This window comes from Anastrepha obliqua, chromosome 5 (assembly GCF_027943255.1).
Source record: "Anastrepha obliqua isolate idAnaObli1 chromosome 5, idAnaObli1_1.0, whole genome shotgun sequence".
In the NCBI taxonomy this organism is placed as follows: domain Eukaryota; kingdom Metazoa; phylum Arthropoda; class Insecta; order Diptera; family Tephritidae; genus Anastrepha; species Anastrepha obliqua.
In genome coordinates this window covers 71,537,257-71,563,039 of record NC_072896.1, presented here as the reverse complement: position 1 = coordinate 71,563,039, position 25,783 = coordinate 71,537,257, and the positions used below count along the sequence as shown (strand labels likewise).

At 35.6% G+C, this 25,783-nt stretch overlaps 1 protein-coding gene across 1 annotated transcript in view; it reads right to left on the bottom strand.

Moving 5' to 3' along the window:
• LOC129248543 (protein sax-3) overlaps positions 1–25,783 on the bottom strand; it is a 140,443-nt gene that overhangs the window by 3,999 nt on the left and 110,661 nt on the right. Inside the window, exons 10-13 of the mRNA XM_054888129.1 lie at positions 24,939–25,034; positions 24,155–24,401; positions 21,816–21,979; positions 12,351–12,588 (exon numbers count right to left, since the gene is read on the bottom strand). Coding sequence (XP_054744104.1) covers positions 12,351–12,588; positions 21,816–21,979; positions 24,155–24,401; positions 24,939–25,034 — 745 coding nt within the window. The remainder of the gene's footprint in view (positions 1–12,350; positions 12,589–21,815; positions 21,980–24,154; positions 24,402–24,938; positions 25,035–25,783) is intronic.

Here is a 25,783-nt window from a genome sequence, read left to right as displayed (position 1 = left end):
ATTGTGAAATGTCATTTAGTGTTTTAGTCTCAGAACAAAAAAAAAAAAGATTTTCGGTCGTTGCTCCATGCAAGGGGAACTACTGTTCATTTCAAAGGCAAGATCCTACTCGCGAAGTGGTAAATTACTGACCTTCTCGCCTACACCTACAGTATTCGGCAATGGGGGTAGCACCGCAAAGTTAAGACAGAGAAGATGGCCAATTTTCCACCAGTTCTATCTTTTCACGTGAGATGGTAAAAGACAATATTCTGTGAGTTTAGTGTGTCTCTAATTCAGTTGGCAGTTTTTACAAGACGTTTAAGCATTTCACGAAGTAGTCCTTTGGATGATTTTGTGGATTTTTTGAGGGATCTCCAACTTACACTTTCTTATACTGAAATTAAAACTGCGTGCTTAGAAGTTATCTAGAAGTTTAATGGTATTTTTTTAATTTTTGTGAATTTTGTAGAAATATTGGAACTTTGAGTTTGCTATGTTTTTATAAAAAATAAAATAAAATCTACCCTGAAAAATGACGAAAATATTGTGAAAATATGAGGTGACTTCACTATGTAACCACAAGTGTATATACAAAATGGCGTAGAATAAACAACCAACTTGGTTTTTGAATAACTTTGAGTGTTGGAAATCTGTATTTTGATCTTTACGTGCTCCATTGCTTATCTGTTTGTATATTGCAGCTGCCTGCAAACACAATTATGCCTCGCAAAGCAGTTGTTTGATCTTAAGTCTCGATTTTGATTGTTTTTTTGAAACTTTGAGTATTACTCGACTAGACCCACAACAGTTATCATTAGTTAACCAGACTTGGGTAGTTAATTTTCAGCTGCTATGCAGCGTAATTTAAGAATAAACAATTAAGAACTAAGAAAGACTAAAATATGCAAGAGTACTCGTAGCAGCAGGTATGAAGTAGGTTAGGTAGACGGGGCCCATCTGATCACGCACTCTCGCAATATGAGTACTATAAAATTGTATCATAAGAAAAGTTCTATACATTCGAAATTGAAAAGTTGACCCACTTCACCGCATTTTCGAAAGAAAAATTTATTCGAATTTATCTAATTTTTGTCAAATTATTTATCTACTTCAAGCTTTTATTAAACTCATTATTGAAAGTCAAAAATCTCCTTTCAAAAGCAATCGTGCGGAAGTATACCATTGCACGAAATAAAACTCCATTGGGTAATTGTGCTTAGTGTATTTGATAATTGTGTATGTATAGCAATTTATTTTTCATTAAACACATTTTATGCGCACACAGATATAAAAGCCGTTGCGATTGGTTAATGTCATTCATAATTGTGGCAGTAATTGCAAAAATTACTTATTAAAATCAACACATACGTTAATGGCCTGCAATACCTGGGGACAAGTGAATGCCAAAAGGGCACACTGCTGGCAAGCACAATACGAATATTATCTTTATGTGTGTAAGTACGTACTTAAATTTTGCTGAAACAGTCGTTAAAAGGAAAATTCATATGAAACGGGCCGAATAGCTACTCATACATACCGGTATTTGCCCACGAAAATGCAGCTGTGTGCGCTCTGTAGGTATTTTTATTTTTTTGTTTGTTTTAATTAAATTTTAATAATTATTAATTATTTTTCCACAGCTACCGATACACTTCATTAACTTCACTACCACCAATGCAACGAGCAAGCGTGCTGCCAACTCTTCTGGATATTATCATAATATTTTCTTTTATTATTATTATAATAATTTGACTGTGCATCTACAATCCACAGTATGTCAAATAAATAAGTAAGTTGCAACCCAGCAAGATCCGGTTCAAAGTACTAAATGAAAATAGTCATATTTGTTTTCATTAATTAATAACGTAAAAATTATTGGATGAAAAAGTGTAAACAAACTTAATGTATCTCCAACTGTAATACATACATTAAATTGTATACATATGGCGGCCGCCGTAGCCGAACGTTGGTTCGAATCTCGGTGAAAACACCAAAATTAAGAAAAACATTTTTCTAATAGCGGTCGCCCCTCGGCAGGCAATGGCAAAGCTCAGAGTGTATTTCTGCCATGAAAAAGCTCCTCATAAAAATATCTACCGTTCAGAGTCGGCTTGAAACTGTAGGTCCCTTCATTTGTGGAACAACATCAAGGCGCACACCACAAATAGGAGGAGGAGCTCGGCCAAACACCCAAAAAGGGTGTACGTATCAATTATATTATATATATATATATATATAGATATTTCGGCATGAAAGATATTTCAGCTAACTATCTCTCTTTAGCCCAATTTGCATGAGTATGTACATTTTGTAATCTTGATGCTTTGAAGTGTTTGTTGCGATACGCGCAGTTTTAATAATGCCTAAGTCAAAATATCTTTATCTTATTGCCTCCTTATCACTAACTCGATAGCCTCCAATGAATATCGTGTATCTCTAAACGAGGTGACTATGCAATTCAATATCAACTTGTTGCAAATCATAGAGAGAGTGATGGCAAAATCTAAGGAAATGATATTGCAAGAAAAAGGTATAAAAACAGAAATCATTCACGGTAAAATCTCTTTAGGGATGCCCTTTGCCTTTGTCAAAACACAGCTGAGACTAAACTAATACCTCATTAGCAAATTATAGTAGAATTAGTATGGGTGCACAAGAACCTCGTGAACTTACGGTGGAGAAAGTACAGAGGTGGCAACATCCGCGAAGTGCTATCCTGCTCTCAGTGATTTTCACAGAATCAGCTGATTTTCTGACGTAATAATGTAATATTTGTATTCATTTTACTTTTGCATTATTTTTCATTTTGATTATTATTCATGAGCGAATTTCTGCTACAATGCCGTTATCTTTCTTGTTTATTTATTGTGACGTCACATATTCTCACGGTTGTCGCAATCTTATAATCTGTCATTCTTCACATGACTTGTATTTGATGCTGGGCAGACCAGAACTACTTTGAAGCAAAGCAGTGAGAACAAGTCTCTAAAACTGGTTATAACGTAACTCGTAGGTGGAATAAGGGCAGATTATTCTGAAGTATGTAGACTGAAAAATAATATGGAACGTTGTTTCGTAGAGTTATACAAAACATCTTGGAGAACGTATTTCTTTGCAAAATAGCAACAAATATACCAAGTGATTTAGTTATGAGTTATGATTAGCTGAGGGCCATGGGTCCTAGGGACGTAATGGCATTCTATAGTAAGTAATTGCCGTAGCTCAGCTGCCACTTATCGCTCAAAGCTTTCCTCTCTCCCACCTTGGCTCCTATATTATGTTTTAATTTAGGATTTTAGTAGTAATATAATAACCCTTCTCCCGCCCTTAGCACCGGGCTAAGAAAAGCAGGAGATTGTTTCCCAAAACCGTAAAATTTTGTTTTGCAGGTTCACGGGCTATTGTTTGTCAGATGTCGGCTCACGATGGAAACACCTTGCCAACTGCACTGCAACGAAGCACATATAACCAGACCAGAAGAAAAAACGCAGCGGCTCACAAAGCTACACAATAAAAACTTTTCCGTAGTCATGGCGCTGTTAACAGGCCTCATAATTATCGAAATATGTGCAGGAACGGACACGAGAGATTGAAGTCTAAACGTACCTGCTTTGTGTTTGCTTCCTGGAGGAGTTGAGAGAGTGTCACAGATTTACATTTTTTTTAGGATCTGAGTGGTTTTGTTAAAATAAGGAAATAGTAATTACTCAGATATGTTGACTTCGCTCAAAAATAACCAGCAAATTGATCAGTTTTGGAACACAATCAGACCCAATTGCGGGCCTTGGTTTGCTGGTATAAGTCATCGGCAAGCACTTCAACCTAAACTCAATTAAGAACACCTAGGCGATGTGCACTCAAATAAAAAATAAGAATTTTCCAGCCTTGACACTTTTACTTGCTGGGTTAGTTATGCACATATTTGTAATGTAAAAACGTATATGTAAAGGATGCCACCATTAAGCAATTATGCTCTGAATATAAATATGTGTTAAAGTTATTATTTTTTATTCTGTTATTTTTTTTTTTTTTTTGGTTAATTAGGTATGAAAAAAAAGAAATTGACGCGATAAAAGCAATGATGCTTTGAGCTTTAACTTAAACTCCATTCGCATTCCAGCAACTGTACTTTATTTTGTATTGCCTATTTAAAGTATACACCAACATCTTCCCCTTTCGCGCTCATTGAGCAGAAATTAATATCAAATTATTACAAATTACACAGGAAAATGAGCACAACATTTTGTGTTTACTTAATGTTATTTTTATAAAATGAAATCAATGTTCAAAAGTTCAATTAAAATTTAAAGGCCAACAGGGCGTATGATTAATATTCAATCGAAATAAAATTGTGTGTGGAGAGCTATGCAAGAGGGCCATACAAAAACAAAAAAGAAGCTTGTGTTTATTTGTTCCACTTATGTAAAAATAAAAACATTAAAACCGTGAAATTTCGAATGTAAACTTAAAAACTTTACAAACAATTCGTTTAAATTTTGAAAATTTAAAAAATTTAATAATAAAAATGTATTGCAATATTTATGTAAATGATTATGAGTATCACATTCCAAAATATATAACTGATTCAAAACTCTTCATGCGACCAATAAATTATCAAATTGAATTGCTCTAAAATTTCTCTTTGTCTAAATTTAGTTAGTGCGTGCTGGAATTAAATTTTGTTCGCATATTTAACAACAATAACACAAACAAATCAAGCCAAAAAAACAGAGCAGATAAAAAGTACTTATACATTTGGAATTTCTGCCGCCACAAATTAACCGCTAATAATGCCACATCGACACATCCAAAGTATTTGAGAAATTTGCGTGCATACCGAATACCAGCGTGAATTAAATATTTTGAAACTTCAAAGCAAACAAAATATAAGTATGTGCTATATTAAATTTGTAGATTGGAGGTGAATGCTTGTTTTTGTGCATAAATATGCAAATTCATTTATTGAATTATTAATGACTGCCGACGTGACAAGGCTGCGCGTAAAAGCGAATGCGCTAATTTGAGGCATTTAGTGAGCGCACTGCGAGAATTTTTTTTCGTATGAAATTTTATATGAAAGTCTGAACAGTAGAGAAGCAAGAATTTTTAGCGAAAACTATTGTGACCTTAAGCACAAAACCTTACTCACAAAAACGAGGAGAAAATTCGGCCTGCCTAAAATTCTCAAGAAAGAGTGTTAAACTATAAGGTAAGTCCATAAGTTCGTGAGTATCTTACCCATAATTTCACTTTTGTACGATTTTTGCATACAAAAAATTATTCGCGGAACAATTTATATTTTCTTTGATATATTGTGCATTCACCAAGTGCTTTTATTCGCGGATAGAAGCACGTGTTGTTAAAAAATAAAATGGAATCTTCGAACGCGTATAAGAGGCATATTTTGTATTTTTTTCATAAAAGTGGTAAAATGCAACAACTGCTGCTGCAGAAATAAACACTGTTCACGGAGAGAATACCGTGAGTGTAAGGACTGCGCAAACGTGGTTTTCAAAATTCCGAAGTGGTAAATGTGATGTGAAGGATGCCCTGCGCGCTGGTCGTCCTGAAGTCTTTAACTCCGACGCCTTGGTCGAACTCGTGGAATCTGAGCCAAATTAGACAGACGATATGATAGCGCAGTGGTTAAATTCATCGCATGGAACAGTTCACAGGCACCTGATTCAGTTGGGAAAGGTTTCAAAGCTGGGCAAATGGGTTTCGCATAGACCTTCCGTCGCCAACCTTCAGCAGAGAGTGAATGTGTGTTCTCAGCTGCTGCAACGGCTTGAAATTGAAAGTTTTTTTAACCGTATCGATACTCGTGATGAAAAATGGGGCCTTTACAATAATCCTCTTCGCAACGCCAATGATTAGATAAAGATGAAACACCAGAACCGACCCCTAGAAGATCACCCCAAGAAGATTCTCCTGTCTATTTGATGGGATATGGCCGGTATTGTTTATTATAAACTTCTGGAACCAAACCAGATGATAACTGCTGGTTATTATTCCCATCAGCTATCAAACCTGAATGAGGCACTTAAAAAAAATCTACCGTCTTTAGTGAATAGACGCAAAGTTTTGTTTCACCACGACAACGCAAGACCTCATACTGCAAGGCAAACATTAGGCAAGCTGAACGAGCTCCGATGGGAGCTAATGCCGCATCCACCATACTCCCGGTTATTGCACCTTGTGATTATCACCTTTTCCGTGGACTTCAATCCCATATGAGTAACAACAACTACTCCTCAAAAGAAGCTATAAAAAGGGATATCGAAACGTATTTTGGCTCCAAGGACAAACAATTTTTTGAGCAGGGAATTAAAAATTTGCCTAAACGTTGGGAAGACATTGTAAATAATGAAGGAAAATATATTAATGATTGCTAAATACTTTAAACATCTTTTTTATTAATTTTAAAACCACCTTTAAAAAACGCTCAAACTTATGGACTGACCTGATATTTATTGACTCAACAAAGAATATGAATGGAAATGGTAATGAAAGAGAAATGCAAAGTCAAAGGGAAAGGGAAGGAAAAAGGGAAAGGAAAATAAAATATTATAAGAACTTTATAACTGTGTCGATCAGGCACAGCTAAGTGTTCGTGAATGAGACTTCTAATAGAGGTCGAAATATCGGCTAATATATAATAACCATAAATAAATATGTTTTTTTTATTAAATCTGCCTTGAGCTCATAACATAAAAACACAAGTAACAGCTTAAGTAATAATATTTTTTATTTTTCTGACGGTTTTTATTTGAATTGAGGAATAGCCATCCTTGCTACAATTCGCATTCAGTTTGTGGTTATCTTAGGAGCGATTTGGTTGGCTACTAAGGAACGAAATAACTTTATTCTGCAATGTATTGCCCATTTTGATCAATGACCTTTTGCCATCTTTCAGGCACGTTCATAAAACTTCTGGTGTTTATTAGCAAAAAACTGAATCAGCTACGATTTGACATCATCATCATTATTGAATTTTTTACCATTCAAGGAGTTTTGCAAAGATCGAATAAAAAGGAATCAGGGCGATATGGATATCGCAACCAAGCTCCAATAATGTTTGCCGAGTGATCAAATATGTGTGTGGCCTTGCATTGTCATGATGGAATCAATACCTTTTCGACTTATAAATCGGGTCGCTTTTCTTCAACTGCATTATTTAATTTCGTTAGTTGTTCAATGTAGACATCAAAGTTGAACGTTCGTTTGGGTGGTAAATGTTCAAAGTAAACAATTCCTGTGTAATCCCACCAAACTGATAACAAAACCTTCTTTTGATGAATATCAGCTTTTGATGTTGTTTGAGTTAGTTCACCTGGCCTGCTCTACGATCTTTTCTGCTTGAAATTGTTATAAACAACCCATTTCTGATCGCCCGTTATCAATCGTTTTAAAAATGGATCATTTTCATTACGCTTCTTTAGCAAATCGCAGCCAAGTGGTTATAAGCTTCTCTGCAATCTCACGTGTTGTACTGTTTTTTTTGTTTTTTTTTTTTTGTTTTTTTTTTTATTCATTTTTATTGTAACTAGTTAACAAAAATAAACTAACGAACAATTTCCTTCGGTTTTTGTATTGTATAATACAATTAATATGATGGTGCTTTGCGCAAAACTTGCAAAGGAGTTGATTACTGCACGAGGTGGTGCGGCTTTTTGCGTTTCAGCCTTACAAACCATTTTTGTTGGTCAGTGAGGGCTGAGGCTTCGCTGTTGACATGATGAGATAGCCTATTTATATGAGATAGGACATTTTTTTTAATTACGACGGCAACTGGTTCTATGCCGAGATCGCGTTCGAGATCGCTGATGCGTATATACCAGGGCGCGTTAGTAGCGCATCGCAAAATTTTATTCTGGAGCCTTTGGCAAGTATGTTGTCCAAATTGGTTTTAGTATTTGCTTGTAGAGAAGTACTTTATTGTACATGGATAAAGCAGATGTTTTACCCATAAGCCAATACATGTTTCTGAATTTAATATCGAGTTCTTCTCTTTTCTTCTTTACGTGTTGTACTGTGACGATCCGAATCGATGTTTGCTTTTATTAGGGCGTCATTAATTTCAACCGGACGACCAGAGCATTTTTCATCTTTGAGTGAAAAATCACCAGAAAGAAATTTGGCAAACCTATTTTGACACTGCCGTTCTTTTAAGGCTTCGTCACCATAAACAGCACATACTTTTATATGCGTTTGGGATATGGTTTTCCCTTTGCGCAAATAAAAAAGCAAAATATGACGAAAATGTCGTTTTGTTCCTTTTGATTTCCCATTTTTCAACGAACTCCAAAAGAAAACTACGCAGCCGATCAAAAAACATTCTTATGATTGACAGCTGAATTGCCAACTATTAAATAACAAAATGTGTTTTACATTTATACTACGTCTGCAAATCTAAAAATTCAACTAAAGCCATCTATGAATGAAATCCGCAATTACTTAGCTGCCAACCCAATACTTACGGTTAACGGTTATTTATATTTCGCATAACTTTTATGTTTCGAAAGAGTAACAAAATAACATGAAACATTGCTATTCACCTTTGGTGCTTAATATTTGTAATCAAACAACAAAATACAAGAAAACTTTAAGTATGTGTGTTAAGGTTAAAACAAGTTTCAAGCTTAAACTCTTAGAAACAAAACGATCGTTCCAGAATTATTCAAACAAAACTGCCAGTCAACTGAAGGTAAATTGAACTCAGTGGGTTGAGCTGAGCTGTGTCACCTCAGCTCTGCACCTATGCTAATTTTAAGCGTCAAACCCATTATATTTCGTGCGCTAAATCGGCGCGTTTTCCAGTGTACTTAAATACGAGTGCATATAGGCACTTTGCCTTGCATATGTGAATATGTTTCCGTTACATATACAATTATTTTACACACTAATTAGTACTAATAATGTATTAATTTATGTTAAACTACTCACAGTCATCACATCAGTTATTAATTATTAAGGCTGAAGCAGCTTTAGCTTGCTTCCTGCTAAAGTTAAATATTACTCATACGCCATGCAGTACGGGGAATATTATTTAATTGTAATTAAAGTGGTATTACGAAGTATTCAATGGATGGGAAAAGTTTTAATTTTAGAAACGTTTATAAATATACCCTTTCTAGGCAAGAATTTTAAATTGTGCCACAAAGTCACATAGCTTCATGATCTTAGTATGTAAGTAGATTAAAGTTATAATAAAGCCACAGTCCTCAGCTAATATTTTCAACCTATTATGGATACCTACAGCTATAGTCTAAATATCTTATGCATTTCTAAATGAAAAATTCGATATATAATATATAGATGAAAGCTCGTTCATAATTTCATAAATTGTCCATCGTATAAAGAGAATTTGAAGAGTATTTTGAATCTTTGAGGTGAACAAAATGTCAGTGATATATTATTATAAAATATAATACAATAAAAGCGTGGGAAATTTAAGCATTATACCCCCTAAAGTCAGCAGTATCGTGAATTTGTAATCAAAATGAAAACCTAGAGAGGTCTGAGTGTGGAAAATGTGTGCAAAGAAAAAAAAATATCTTATCAAACTTAAGTCCTGTGTTTGCGGCATTTGTGTTCGCCAAAAGGCAAATGGATACTGCGCATATTTACGCGCATATCTGTCTATTTCGTAGTGATTACGAGTATATTAGTGGTCCATATCTCATGGCCCTTTGTTTGTCTTAAAATATAAGTAAAGGAAGGAAAAATTTGAAAATGTTTTCAGTATCACAACGATCAAAGCGAAAAGTCAGGGCAGGACACTAGAAAGGTGTATGCAGTATATGTGTCCTATATCTTTATCCAGGTTGCAATGGTCCCATTCTGGTAACGTGGACGATAGTAACTGGCTGTTATAAGCGAATGATCGAAAATATCGACAAGACCATTGGAGCCGGATCACAATGTGAGCACTTATTCCATTAACTATGAACCGAAAATTGTTAAGAAACGTGTTTGGGCATTTAAAAATGGCTGGACAGAAAAGCTCGATATACGGATGACACACAAATTTACGTTATAAAACCCTAGGGCTGAATTTTTTTATTGCGACTTTTCGCTGAAGAGTAACGAATATTTTGAACAGCCACTAAACTTCCCATTGCAATGGGCGAATGGTTCAATGTGCTTTCAGCCTTCTGAGGTTATATTTATACACACTTTTGAATAGCCAAGAGACCATCAGGGCTTGCGCTAATCGAACGATTACACCCATGCTTGCTAAGAAGTGATATGACCCTCTTTGATTCCAGGTAGTAAAATAAAACATTATTACTGGGTACTGGCCATTGAAGATTCGATAGACATCAGGCCAGTTGCTCAGATGACAATGAAACAATAGTGGAGTAACTATTTGGAAATTATAGGGATCAGTTTGATAAATAAACTTGGTTATCTTATCTAACACTAGGATAGGGTAGGAGAGAGAATACCCGAAGAATTACCCATTGTGAAGTCACACAAGAAATCCGTCAAGTCAAAAGTCTTGTAAGATATTTATATCTACAATAAAGAACTGCATAATATGCGTAGAGTAGACATAAGGAAAATAATTGGTATTCTAACGGATCACTATTACTTAAATTATCTTCTCTTAAAAACTCATAGTGAGAAAGAGAGAAAGTGTCGGGTCTGCCTGGAGGATGACTAAATCACAGAGCATATCTTGTGCAACTGTATTGCCTTGACAAAGACAAAACTGCACATCTTTCATCAACATAAAATGGATCCGAATAAAGTGAAGAATGCGCCTGTTGCAGATATTCTGAAATTTGTCTGCAAGGTGATAAATTTGATGAAAGAATTTGTCTTTCAACCAATTCCCAACCTAAGGCAAGGAACATCTAGTCTAAATAGTTTAAATAGGACCTGATGTAATGCATTTAAAATAGTAATACCAGTCTATAGGACTAGAATTAACTGCTTATAAAACATATAGCAGAACACAAAAAATTTTTTAGGTCGAAGTATTGGCCATTGAGCACACAGCATATATAAAATTCTTATTATTATTAGATCTGTCAACTCAGGATGATTGGACATCCGAGCACATTTTGCGCAAATGTGCAGACAGATGTTGAAGCACTTAAACTACTAAATATTGGAATCCTTTAGCGTTAGTTCTCGCTAACCGAGGATAGGGACGTATTGTGAGGATACACTTCTCTGAAGCACAGAGGTACTACCATTTTTTCCCATTGTATATCTAGTTGTAGGCATGAACCCTTTTGTCGTTTGGTAGAAGTGTACAGTACTCTTTACTCAGTACTCTATACTTCTTGTGAAAGCTAAATGTCAGCCAGAAAATTTGAACTTTTTGCATTTTTCTCACATCCTAATAACAGTAAAAATTTACGAAGAAATTAGATTGATATTACTGCAACAAATTCCACCTGAGGTCTTAAATTTTAATGCAATTTTCGCTTTCAATTTTCGATTTTCACTCACGCATACACCCGAACAAACTAACACTACAAATTGCCTTCGTTTGCTATGAGCAACGTTCAAGTAATGCACAACGTCCATATGAGGCTGATATTTGAGAAGCCCAAAAACCAAAAAAGGCAAATTGCAAGTGGCGCGCATATTTGTAGACATGTATGTGTGTAAGTAGTAGAGCATTTCGTTGCAACTAGAATGCGTAAATGCAAAAGAAAACCACACTAAACTTAGTAGCACACTTTCAGGCGATGGTCTCACTGGTACCATAAATTGAATGCCCTACTACGAGTATGTATTTATGTGTGCGTTTGAAGCATAGAGCAAGCGAGGTAGTATAAACAACCTTGGGTATTATTAAAATTACATTTTGCCAACACAGCTACAAAAGTACGTAAAATGTAATGAAAGTGTGCGATGCATTATTGCAGACGTCAAGCACTGCGAGGTGCGCTTTTAAAGTGTAGCATGAAAAATGAGGAGATGAAAGGAAGCAGAAAGAGGGGCCTAGTGGAGTGGAGTGAATTGGAGATGCGATTCAGTGTGCTGCATGCAAATATTCGCAACTTGGCATAGCACGCTTGTGCGAAACTTTTTGAGTATTCTGTATTCGGCAGTTAAATTTTCAATTTTCCCGTGCAACAACAATGCTGATTGCAATGCTACTACAGAACTACTAGTGGAATTTTGTGAATTTCGTGTTTTAAATTCAGAGGATATCTTATTTGGCGAGCAATTTGTCGCTTAGTTGCATTTATTTGCGGCGAAGTGCAAACTACTGCTAACTACAATGCTTAGCGCCAATGGCTATGCTACAAAAAACACAAAGGGAAAATACCTGCGAAGAGCTGGCCATCAGACAGTAACTAAATGGAAAAAAATCATTTTTAGCGACACAATTTGCAACTCACCTTTGTTGATTGCGTTCGCCAGCGCTGCTACCAGCACCACCCTCCCCACCATTCACACCAACAGTGCCGTTTGTTAGGCATACAGGTGCATAGTCGGCGATTTGATCTTTTTGCAGGTCCAACGTATCGCCAGAAGGTGAAGTGCGCCATACCATGCCACCTGATGATGAGTCCAACCAATAGCCATTGCCATTGCGCGACAGACTAGGCATTTTGAGCACATCGTTTGGGTGAGCGCCTAAAAGTAGAGTAAGACAAATAAAAAATATATAAATGGAATTTAAATTAAATAACAGAAAAAAGGTTTGTGAAATATGATTTCATTAGTTGCATTGCCGATAATGTCGCATATTAAATTTCGGAATAAACGCGTTAAATTCGTTGCATACTTATAGGCGCGAGCACATATCGCGCAAAAACTCCACCGTATTCGCCTGCACGCCAATCGCTAACGCAGTGTGGCAGAAAATTTATGCAAGCGACGTAATGAGAGAGGCAAGAGTTGAAGTGAATTATATAAACGGAGGAGGAGTAAGTCGATATGTGGTAATATGTGGATATGGAGACAAAATGTACGTTTGTAGAGGCAATTGAAATGACGACAGAAGCATAGCGATGAATGTGCGGATAAACAGATACATAAGTGGACAAAGCACGTAGGCATACATACAAGGACATACTTACAGACATATGGACATATTTATTTGTGTGAAATGTAAAGTATTTATGAAATGCATTGAAAAATTTCTGAAACAAAGCATGCATGGAAAGGAAAGCTTAAGTCTTACATTAAAATAATAACCTTAGAAAAAATTTGTTTCATAGACTTCCAAACCAAATAATTGGGATATCCTTTATGACTCTTCCATTCCAAATGGGTATAGAAAAGCGTACAGTTGGCGTAAAGTTATTTAGAATTTATTGTGGAGGCATTTTCTGAAATATTCTTCAGAAACTTGTAATTTGTTCAGAATCAATGCTTCGTTGAACATAACTAAGATTTTTATATTTTAGGTCAGTAAATATCAATAAGAGGTGCAATTATAGCACCCAATTGTGCTAGCATGGAAATATTTAAGTATGTACGGATGAGAGTATGGACCTAAGTAAGTATGTAAGTAAGTAAGCATGTAAGCATGTAAGTATATAAGCATATAAATACATTAGTATATTAGTATATAATGACATAAATATATCAGTATGTAAGTATATAAGTATGCAAGTACATAAGTATATATAGTGTATATATAAATATATATTTGCCGTGGTTCCTATTATGAGGCATAGAGCCTCAGGTATCTAAGTAGATAAGTATACAACGTTATAAGTATGTACTAAGTATGAGTATATAGGTGTGTAAGCACATAAGAATGTAATGATATAACTATAGAAGTGTATTACTATGTAAGTATATAAGTATGTAAGTATGTAAGCATGTGTGTATATAAGAATATAAGTATGTAAGTATGCAAGCATGAATGAAGTACAAGAATATAAGAACATAAGTATATAAGTACATCAGAGTATGGGTATGTAAATATGTACGTATGCAATAAGCTTGTAATAGTAGTAAGAAGTAAGTAAGTATGCCAGCATGTAAGCATGTACTTTTTGTATGTCTATGAGTACTCGATTAAGTATACAAATATTGTATATAAGTACGAAATCCACTCTCCAATCATTCAATTTTCAATCAAATGGTTTGAATTGTTTTATGGCCGGCCTTTAGCTCCTGAGCGATGCTGCGACTACTAACATGCATCATTTCAGTGACTTTATCGATATTTTTGACGACGGACCTGCCTTTGCGAAGTGCATCTTTAACATCAAAAATTCCTGAACCGAATCGACGAGAAAAAATTGCACGTAATTACCAAACACACCATTGCATTTTCCATTGAATAAAACAAACAAAACACAACAAAAGAATTTTTTTCGAGTGAAATGCCAGCTTGACAACGAGCATAAACTTTAAATTGCATGATCGATGCTTTACGAGATATCACAGCCAGTCTACCGAGAAAACAATATGTATATTTCTTTTTCCCCACATTAATATAATTGACGCCTACATACTTTATTGCGTGCTTGGTCGAGCTTCCCCTCCTATATGTGGAGTGGGTCTTTGTATGAGGAGTTTTTTCTTGGCAGAAATACAGTTGGTGGTTTATCATTGCCTGCCAAGGGGACCGCTGTTACCGAAAACTGTTACTCTCCTTTGATGGTTCATGTTTGTAATGCTTAATCAACTAAAATGGCTATAATTGCGGTATGAAATTTGCTGAAGTTGAAGGTTGAATGCGTGCCCACCATAGAAACCTTTTACCAAAAAATTTATGGTATATCTTACCCGGATTTTAAAATGAGAATATATCAGATTTTATTTTCAACAACATGATTGATTAAACTTGAATTCAGGAGCTAACTACTCAGAAATGATTTCTTCTTCTTAATTGACGCGATACCCACTTACGCGATTTTGGACGAGTTTAACAAAGCGCGCCAATCGTTTCTTTCTGGTGCTAACCGACGGACACAAAGTGAAGCCAAGACCTTCTCCACCTGATCTTTCCAAGACAGAAGAGGCCTTTCTCTTCCTCTGCTACCACCAGCTGGTACCGCATAGGACATATAACTATTCTGTGGTAATCAGAGACGTTCACTTGAAAAGTGTTTACATATATTATATCGATGGTTTTCGAGAAAAGCGACACAACTCAAAATTAACTCAAATTCGGAGTTTTGCCGTTAAAAGCAAAAATCAACTACAGAGTTTATATATTTTTATCTGGAAAAGCGTCATAAGCGAATCTTGAAGCAATTCTGAGAGATGGCGTTAGTGTCGTTTTGTCAGGTGATCGAATTGGCGCGTCACTTATCTAGAAAACTGACCCAGCTCAGTATTTTGTATTTTTGAATTATGTCACTTTTCTCGAAAACCATCGATATGTAGAATTTTTGCTTAGAACTCCCTCCTCTAAAGCGTTATTTAAGCTTGAACTGAGAGGTGCTGCTTCGTGCTTTAAAGGCGCAGGAATATTTCAAAAGCTGCTTCGGGCTTATTAAAGAAAGTGAGCATATGCCACATTATTATTATTACAGAAATATGTGAATATGACCGCTCGCATATATTTTTTAAATATTTAAGTCTGCGTTCATTTACACAAAAAGTTGCGCTATTTTTTACGCCTAGCTAGATGCTAAAGAATTTAATATAATTTTTATATTCACTTTTGCAATATCAACAAGCTCACTGCTGACCAATGCACTTTTAAACAAAATACGCAAATGCAAGCATTTCAGTTTTCCCTGAATCTTGATTTTTTTTATTTATCAGCTCATGCAATTTATTTAAATTTTTTTGATATAACTTAATTTTATTTAAATATTGTAGCTTTTGCTTAAAATGTCTTTCAACTCATTTGATTTATTTTCCTTATTTTCTTTTTCATTAAATGCCATGTATTTGCATGAAAAAGCAGAAAAAAGCAAAACAACAACAACAACCAAATCACACTGATGTCTCTTTGCACACGGTTGCATTGTGGGCGTCTGCGGCATTTTGTCATGTGTTAATAAATGACACATGCAACCATCATTGTCCGCTGTGCTGCCAGGGTTCTCCCCCTCTTACCCGCAATTGGCAAGCTTTTAATGCCATTATAGCAGACAAGTGACCAGAATGCCCGGAATAGTTAGTTGAGTTGCATGGCATTTAGTAAAGTGAATGTTGAAAAATGGTTGTGCGCTCAAAAAAAACAACAAATTGTAATAAATAAAGCGTGGAAAATCACAGTAGCAGCAAAAAGCAGAATAAATAAAACAAATTAACACAAAAAAAAAAAAAAAGAACAGAACACAATGAAAAAAGAATAAAGTGGAAAATTGGCAACAACAATACAAATAGTGTCATGTTCTTGTTGCTGCTGCAGCGCAATGAACCAATTAAACTGTCAGTAATACAACAAAGCTGTATTCAGCCAAGTGTTTTATTACCATTGCCATTTTATTTTATTTCATTTCATGCTTTGCTGTTTATATTTCGCCCTTTTGCAAAAACAATTTATTTTTTTAACCCGACTCTACTCATTTCACTTTTAATTTTTTAAAATTTGCCATTTTTTATGCTATTTATTGTCACGGCAAGCATTGTAGCATTTCGATTATTATTATTGTTGCTGCTGCTGTGCGCTCTGTTCACACAAAAGCAGTTTAATATGCAACAGCGCTGTCACTTACATACACACATCCGTGCATGCACACAAACATACATTAACGTCACCAGCTTACCATCCACAGCCACTTCTCTGGCACTCATTTCGGCTACATGGCCAGCTGAGTGCGGCATGGTATGCATGTGTGGGTGTGTTAGTGACTACTACTGCGCTTGTTTGCATATAGACCCAGCAAACATTTAATGCCATAAATGGGCAATTGAGGAGTCCCAGCTCGGAGCGCTTATTCTCATAATTAGGCCGTTTAAGAATCTGCAATGAAAACGTCTTTGCTCTTGGGAGAGTCTACTTGCATGCAGCTCAATTCATATACCAAATGTCGCTCTTAATGGACTCATAAATATATGCATACATTAACTCATTTCAAGGTGTGAAGAAATGGCCAAGTATGCGATTTTATAGTTCTCTAATTTTGGTATAATAAAGTGACAATTTGATGGAGATTTAAAGTCCCACTGATTTTTGAGAACTCTTTTGGTCGCAGTCTTATGCATTTTCTACATTTTACGCCTACTTCACATTTTTTTACATGGAAGAAAACGCCCAACACCGTCAGCGAAAAAATTGTCAAAAATCAACGAGAATTTTTAACCACTTAAAGCTTCCGCATTATTCTACCAAAATTCAATGATCTAGAAAACTGCATACCCGAAATTTTTCTAAAAATTCTGAATAAAAAGTTTAAAATTTTGATGGAGGTTTGCTGAATAAACAAAATAAATATATACATAGCCAAAACTTATCAATGTGTGGCGTAGACTTTCTTTTGGTATTGACTGTATATATAATACATACACATATATATACTTACATATAAATATCGTACATGTAAGACAGTTTTTTGTTTTTAAAGTCTCAGGAATATTGATAAATTTATGCAGAGTGATAGTAAACATTTCAGAGGCTTGTAGAAAAAAGTTAGTACTGCAATCGGTTCAGTCATTTCTAATTTGTTTATGTTGGAACTTTTTATAAGATGTAAAATTAATACAGTAGCTGTGTTCCAATGGTCAATGATCTATTAATATATTATATATATATGTATTGTATAATTGGCGCGTACACCCTTTTTGGGTGTTTGGCCGAGCTCCTCCTCCTATTTGTGGTGTGCGTCTTGATGTTATTCCACAAATGGAGGGACTTACAGTTTTAAGTCGACTCCAAACGGCAGATATTTTTATGAGAAGCTTTTTCATGGCAGAAATACGCTCGGAGGTTTGCCATTGCCTGCCGAGGGGCGACCGCTATTCGAAAAATGTTTTTCTTTCATTTTGGTGTTTCACCGAGATTTGAGCTTACGTTCTCTCAGTGAATTCCGAATGGTAGTCACGCACCAACCCGTTCGGCTACGGTGGCTGCCGAGCTATAATAATGGTTTTTATTGAGAAACATTTGAATTTTTTAGACTTTTTGATAACATTTTATATGATCTTTAATCCAACCCGAATCTTTTACAACCAAGTTACATAAAAGAGCGTTTTGGAATTAGGTGATCTCAGCTTTGAACATTTTTTGACAACCAGTTGAGAGAGGTTTCGCTTATGCCATAACTAGCTATTCAAGCAAGAGATGAATCATTAACTAAATGTTACAGCTACTAAATTGAGATTTAGTTGAAGTAGGCTACACAAATATAACTATGCTGATCACGTCGTTGTAATAAAGCGAAAAAAGTTTAGAGCATTTTACTTTATGTAATATATGAATGGTGCTTACGCCCTTAGTTACGCCCGTATTTAACCGACTTTTCACCTAATTTGAGGAGTTTTATGTCGCTTGCGAGTGGCAGATGACAGAAATCCGCTCGGAACTTGATCATTGTCTACTAAGCGGCGCCCGCTGTTGAAAACAAGCTTTCCAACTGTTTGATGCTTCAGGCTCATACTAGATTTCGAACTCTGTGTAATGGAAAGTAATCATGCACAAACTCATTCATCGCAGTTTTATTGCTCCATATATGAGCCCCACCTTTGCTAGCATTTCTCCAGTTTTTCAGATTCACATTTCTTACATATGCAGTACTCATTTTGGAGTCACACATTTCAAACGCTTCAAAATATGTTTGCTGCGCAATTCAAAAGTGAGTTGGGCGAGCGGCGGCAGTCACATGCACATATGTACGTACTTTTTGGGCAGCAGCGCAATGCGCAATTCAAGTGCACTTCAGTGAGTACCGAAGTGCACACATGTGCGAACACGTACTCTTAGCTACTCACATGTAGGTAGCATATACCTATGAGCATATATTTATATGCATGCATGTATGTATGTGCAAACACCTGCTTGCAAATTTTTAACTGTTGCTACCGTTGCAAGCGTTTATTCTGCAAGTTTTTGTTACTTATACGAGTATGTTGCTTGTTGTTGTTGGTGCTCAACACACGCTCAACAATGCTCAAATGTGCTGCGCATTTATTACTTTTGAGTACTTTAGTTTGGCTAACAACACACTTAGATGCTCGAGTGCCTGCTTTGCGGCAATATACAGTAAATTGTATGTAATTGTAGTTTTTCAACTATAAGTTGTATTTCTATTGGGTGTAGTTGCATTTTTTGCAGCAATTTTTAAAATAGTTCAAAACTCGCCAGCAGTTGCTCCACATAGAAAAAACTCTTATGCGTATGTATATGTGTTTTCATACAATTAAAGCTGTTAGCGCATTTTTGTGGCTTTAAGCCATTTGCGCGCCTTGAGTATGCAGTAGTTTTTGTAATCAACAAGTTAAATATTTCAATGGTTTATTAAATGTTTATAAAGAACGTAGGGAGTTGCAAGGACAACTTAACTGTTAATAACATTTAGATTTATTAAGTAATTTCTTATACTTATTTTTTTTTTTTTGGCAAAAAAAGTTGCGCTTGGTCAAGGAGGCAAAAACAAAAACATAATCACTAAGGATTTTCGTTAAAATCAGGACCTGCAGTGATAACCAAGCTGCTTTAAAGGCCTTAGGGTCAGCGCGAAATTCTCCAAAATAGTTCTAAAATTTTATTTGATGCTGAGCTCCTTTGCAAGGTGGAATGAGCTTGAATTTGTGTGGGTGCCGGCAGACTGTGGTATTCAAGGCAAAAAACTGGGTGATAAGCTTGCGAATTGCGGTTATTTAGAGCGTTTACTAAGACGCTGGACTGGATCCAATTTTAAGACCAAACAAAGCGCGAATAATGGGGTACATCAAAGTTTCCATTATAAAGTTTATAAGACCCGTTAGTAAAGTACTGATGACAATCACAGTTTCATTCTATTTCATACTCCTCAAAGCTTCTACTGATTATCTAGTGAAAATAGAGAAGGAAGTGTTATTTATTATGAAAAGCTTCTCGCACCAGGTTGATTGAAATTCTCCACTTGGAGTGATATTAGGACGATGGATATTCTATGCTTTATAAAAATAAGATACCAATGGATAAAGGACTTGATGGCATCCATAGAAAAGTGATATTTGCTACCAACTCGCTATATAGGCTTCACACCCCGTTGAAATGGTAGACGAAATGAAGAAACTAATCTTAGAATGAGAGAAAGGATGTTAATATTTCATTGGTTTGGAAAAATGGTTTTCAGAAACCAAATTTCACAGATATATGTACCGTTCAATAACTTCGTCCCCTTCTCATATAACGGCAAGTAGGTACAAAAAAAACAGAAAAAATGGTGATATCTGATATACTTCGTTTATCGACGAAGTCCTCCTCCTATTGGTGTTTAGATGACGTTCCACAAATATAGGAAGCTTCAGTTTCAAGCCGACTTTGTATGGCAGATGTGGAGCTTTTTGGTTCGGGTGTTTTCTATTGCTAGCCGAGAGGTGACCGCTATTAGAAATAACTTTTCTATTATCGGCTGTTTCAAGGCCGGAGATTCACGCCCACACACTTCGAAATGGAATGTCGAGTTGGTGCGTGACAACTCATTTGGCAGCGGCGGCCTCACACCATTTAGATCCGACATAAATATTATTGAGATCGGATAAAAATGATGCGCCTTTTTATGTGTTTTGACCAGGTTTTCGATTTCGGTTTATTAATCTGATATTGTAAGAGATACCTCTGGTTGCCTATGAGTTTGTTTCATTCCAAATATTAACAGTCAGCCAAGATTAAATTTTATCAAAATGTGTGTGGGTGCTTAAAGCTCGGTCCGGACCGAATTTAGGCCTCCTTACTAATTTTTTTGAAACTTGATCTTCAACGATCTACAGCAATCCAGAATAGCGTATCATATTGCAAGCCGAGATCTATGCTGTACTGCGCAAATTGGTTGATGTAACCATTCAGATAAATGAAATCTCAATACACTTTAGATTAAAAAAACACCGCTCATGTCGTGCAGCTGGGCATAACACTTCCAAAAATATGTCATAAACTCAAATCAGCATTTTTTAATAGGTATCGTAATTAGGTGTTTCCTTGTCTCACTTTAACCAGGCAGATAGCTTTGTTCCAATTCGAATTCCGGAAATATCTTTAAACAAATCAGTTAATAGGTGCTTCAGGTTTTCTCAAGCACCCAAGTGCCACCTACGTGTGCACACGTCAACATCGGTCACCTAGTATGCAATACAAAATTAACGCCATTTGTGTATGCTGCGTTGCCGCGAAGGAAGTGATATAAGACTGCCACTAGCAACTATAGGCAGAAATAATAAATAAAGAAAGCTGAGTGGGCAAGCAAGCAAATGCCTTTACATACATTCGAACACACACATATAGGTAAATGCATTTGTATATGTGCCTGTACATACATATGTACGTGTCCTGTGCGCCACGTTGCCCACATTCTTATGTACATTTAAGGACATGCACACTTCCATATACAAAGTTGCTTGGCTCAGTGTGTTCACGTATTCAATAGTTCAAGTATTTGCATATGTTTACGTATTCAAAGCTACATCGCTCCACGCACGTAACATGCGTGTTAAACGCTTCCGTTGCCGCCGTTCAGGCGTCGCTGTCAATGCTATTGCAGCTGACTCCTTCCGGCGCAGTCATCAGCTTGCAACTGTCCTCGCCACATAGTTTTCGACTTTTTATTTATTAATTTTTTTTTTTTTTGCACTTACTAACAAGGCATATACGTGCTGCAACTTTCTTTTGCTTTTTTCTGCACGTTTTTCTTGTCCGCTGTCATACGTTAATTTGCTCAACACTTGTCTTTTTTCAACTATGTTATCATATCTACATATACATGTATGTCTCATACTTGTATATGCGTACACTTTAAACTCACCTCTGATCGTATTCAAAGCGGATTGCTTCATCAGCATATGCTTGCGTTTAATAAATACCATGGCGCCGAGTGAGAGCATCATCATGGCCAAAAAGGCGCCGAGCAGAATGATGAACCAAGGTTGGGTGAGCACATCATCGACGTGATCCTGATTGATGGGATAGCTGCGGGTATTAAGGATAGAGTAAATAAATTAAATTGCTTTTAATTAAACAAATGTAGATGAAGGTGGAAGATGTGGTGGTAGGAGATAGTAGTGTTCAAATATGATTTATACTAAATTGAAAATATTAATTTCCTGTATTAAAAACAAAAAACAAAAAACAGTGGAAATATTATATCATTTTGAGTTAAAATCAGAAACATAAAAAACAAAAAGTGAAAGGCGCAACCTTATTCAATAGTAATTAAAAAAATATTTACTTTTTTCGTTTATTTATTTATTAATGTAAAGGGTCTATCAAAAGGCGCGCCTAGATGTTGTTTTAAAATAAAACATACAAAAATTTAGATTCTGTTAGGTTTCACTATTTTCTATTATTTAAATGCGGCTCTTAACAATTATATGTGAAAAATTACATAATTTAAATTATCGCATAACCACGTCCACAGACCCTTATACGTGAGTTCAAATTTCCACGGACTCGCTCACACATTAACGCATTGAGTTTAGCAACCTCGATCCAGATGTTGTGGTTTAGCTCTGAAATCGTTGTTGGCTTATTCAGAACCTATGTGAAAAAAATCCCACAAGAAATATTATAATGGAGTTAGATGGCGATGCCTAGGTGTATACATAGTTTGTGTCAACATTACGTGAAATTAATCGACTGGAAGATTAAGAGCGCAATATTGCAATGCTTTTCCAAGTGATGTTACTTGTGGCTCTATTCTGTTGAAAATGTAGATCGTCAGTGTTTATTCTTTCAAGCTAATGCCACTTGAATCTCTTGTATCTGTGGTCCATTGGCAGTAACAACTTTTTCATATTCATCTTCGAAGAAAACCGGGTACATTTAAATGCATGAAATGATGTTTCTGAAATTACTCCAGGGTTTTTTCATTGACAAATCCATCCAGTGCCAAAAAAATTACAAATTTTCCTTAAAGATCAACTATTTTCATAGTAAGTTTCAAATATTTATCGCGTTGTTCTATAGTGCAAAATTGTAAAACTCTTTAATTGACAAATGTCAAAGATGGCATGAAAAAAAGATATGGTCTAGGAATTATTCACTATTGACATTTATGCATCACGTTTGAAAGACCCTTTATTCGAAACACATTTTTATAACACTGTGCAGCAGCCAAAACTAGACAAGAATAAGGTATTGCAGTTATGAAAGAGGAAGAGCGCAAACCAGATACTGTTTTGTTCCTAAACGTCACATTTTTTCTTTTTTTTTGTTACAAAGTGCAGAAGCTTTCATAAAGTGTCTGGTATAAATTACTTGAAAAAATTAGTATAAAACTGCTATGCATTTAGCTTGAATAAATTTAATGGCCCATTTTTTGCGGCCGCCGTAGCCGAATGGGTTGGTGCTTGACTACCATTGGCAATTCACAGAGAGAACGTCGGTCAAATCTCAGTGAAACACCAAAATTAAGAAAAACATTTTTCGAATAGCGGTCGCCCCGCGGCAGGCAATGGCAAACCTCCGAGTGTATTTCTGCCATGAAAAAGCTCCTCATAAAAAAATATCTACCGTTCGGAGTCGGCTTAACACTGTAGGTCCCTCCATTTGTGGAACAACATCAAGACGCACACCACAAATAGGAGGAGGAGCTCGGCCAAACACTCAAAAAGGGTGTACGCGCCAATATATATATATATATAATTTAACCTAATATTTTTAAACGTTTGGATAATTAACACCCTATTTTTTAAATTTCTAAATCTAAACGTTTAAAGGTCGTTGGAGAGTAAACATTTTTCACAAAAGTATTTCGCGGAAAATTTGAGTCTTCTCAGACAAAAATAGTGTACTACAACAGCCAAAAATGCCGCTATTCTCCATTCAAAATTTCTTTACCGCATTCTTGCATTTTTCTGCGTCTCACTTTTTCGCGCAGTCTAATTATATTATAAACCTAAAGATACTAGTAACTAAGCTTATCGTTCTGAAATCATGAACAAATTATTTAATAGCCAATTTATGAATGAAAATTATTGCATTGAGGTTCTAACTAATTCATTTAAAAAACGAAATTAAGAGCTAGAACAAATCAAAAGTCAAAACATTCTTAAGTTATCCTTTTCTTGATCATCTATATCTATTTTTCCGAATATATTAGTAAAGAATTATTATTACTTTTTACCTAAATATCCAAAGACTTACCGCTGATTTATGAACGGATCCAAACGCTTGGTCACTGGATCCAGTCGCAATGTAGCCGGTGAACAATAAGGTCCGATACCCGCATTATTGCCTGCCGCCACACTTACTGTATACATAACGCCCTCCGTTAAATTGGCCAGTACCAACGTTGGCGAGGCAGAGTCAATGGTCACATTCGTGAGAATGCGTGAGAAGTTGTGTGCGGTATCAATGCCGCGCACAATTACGTGATAGAAAAGTAGAATGCCTGTGCAAAAAAAAAAAAATAGAAATTTGATTAAAATTTAAGAAAGGGTTAGACTCTATGTAAATTAAAAAAATATAAAAATTTAGTTTTTGGTTGAATGCGCGAAACTAACCAGAGACTAATATGAAAAAAAAATATGAAGAAATGCTTAGCAATTATTTTTCATTTTGTTTGTGAAACAACTATGTACATATCTTCGCCGGCGCGGTTAAAGCTGCTAACGCTTTGTCACCATGGTGACACAAGTCCAACTCTACTAAACAAGCAAAATTAAATAAACAAACAAAAAAAACGAAGCCACATTATTATATTTTATTTACTTTCTAAATAATTTTCCTTTTATAAAATAAATAATTCATCTTTACACATAAGTGCAGAGATAACGCCTGTCTGCGCTAACTGAGAAAGGTAACGATTATCTAAGCAGTTCGAACACATTAAAAAAATCAGTTCATCTGAGGCATTCGCATTAGGAAAGCTAAGCAAATCAGCAACATTTTTGGTTAATTTTTCCCAACTTGTGATCTTCGTACATACCATGTTGAGGCTTCATTGCAGGTGCTCGCCATTTCAGGAAGACTGCAGAAGAATTTAACAGCACTGCTTCCATTCCAAAAGGTGTGTCGTTTATAACTGAAATTAAAAAATATAGGAATAATAACACTATCATACATTTTAAGATAATATAATAAAATAAAAAATAATAAAGACTTTTCTGTAAATATGCACGCGTATTAAGTAAAGTAAAAAGTTCTGATCATTTTCAGCTTTCTGATTTTTTGAGAGAACCATATCTCATGACATATGCATAAACAGCATCGGGTCAATCTGTAAATTGCTTTATAAAGGCTTTCTGCTTCAAAAAAACTTGTTTGAAGGTTTTGTGTTTGACGAAACCAGTTGTGTATTACAGCGTTCCAAAATTTATCTGAAAAATGGGAATAATTGATACTTTCTGCAGAAAAATTACTAGCACGGTGAAAATTCGGAACAGGCAACCAAAAAGAAGTATGTTCTTATGGACTCACCACAGTATCCAATCCAACAGTAATGAAATGATTCTAGTAATAATGAGGCATACTATGCTAGGTCAATAGTCGAATTTTTTATGAAATGATGGAAATCGTGAACAGCACGCGAACACTTACGAAGAACTGTAGCCAGAACACAGAAATCTGTTCGGAACCATGTGAAAATAGATGTTTTATAAACAGAAGCTCGAAAAAGCTCGTGGAGCTAAAAAACGGATTAACGACTAAAATTGTTTTATTATCAGTTTGGTCGGATTGGAAGAGAGACACTCGCAATGAGCAACTACCATCAAGCCAAATACCCAATTCCGGCCCATGCATACAGCAAGTGGCCAAATCAAAGTAGACGAT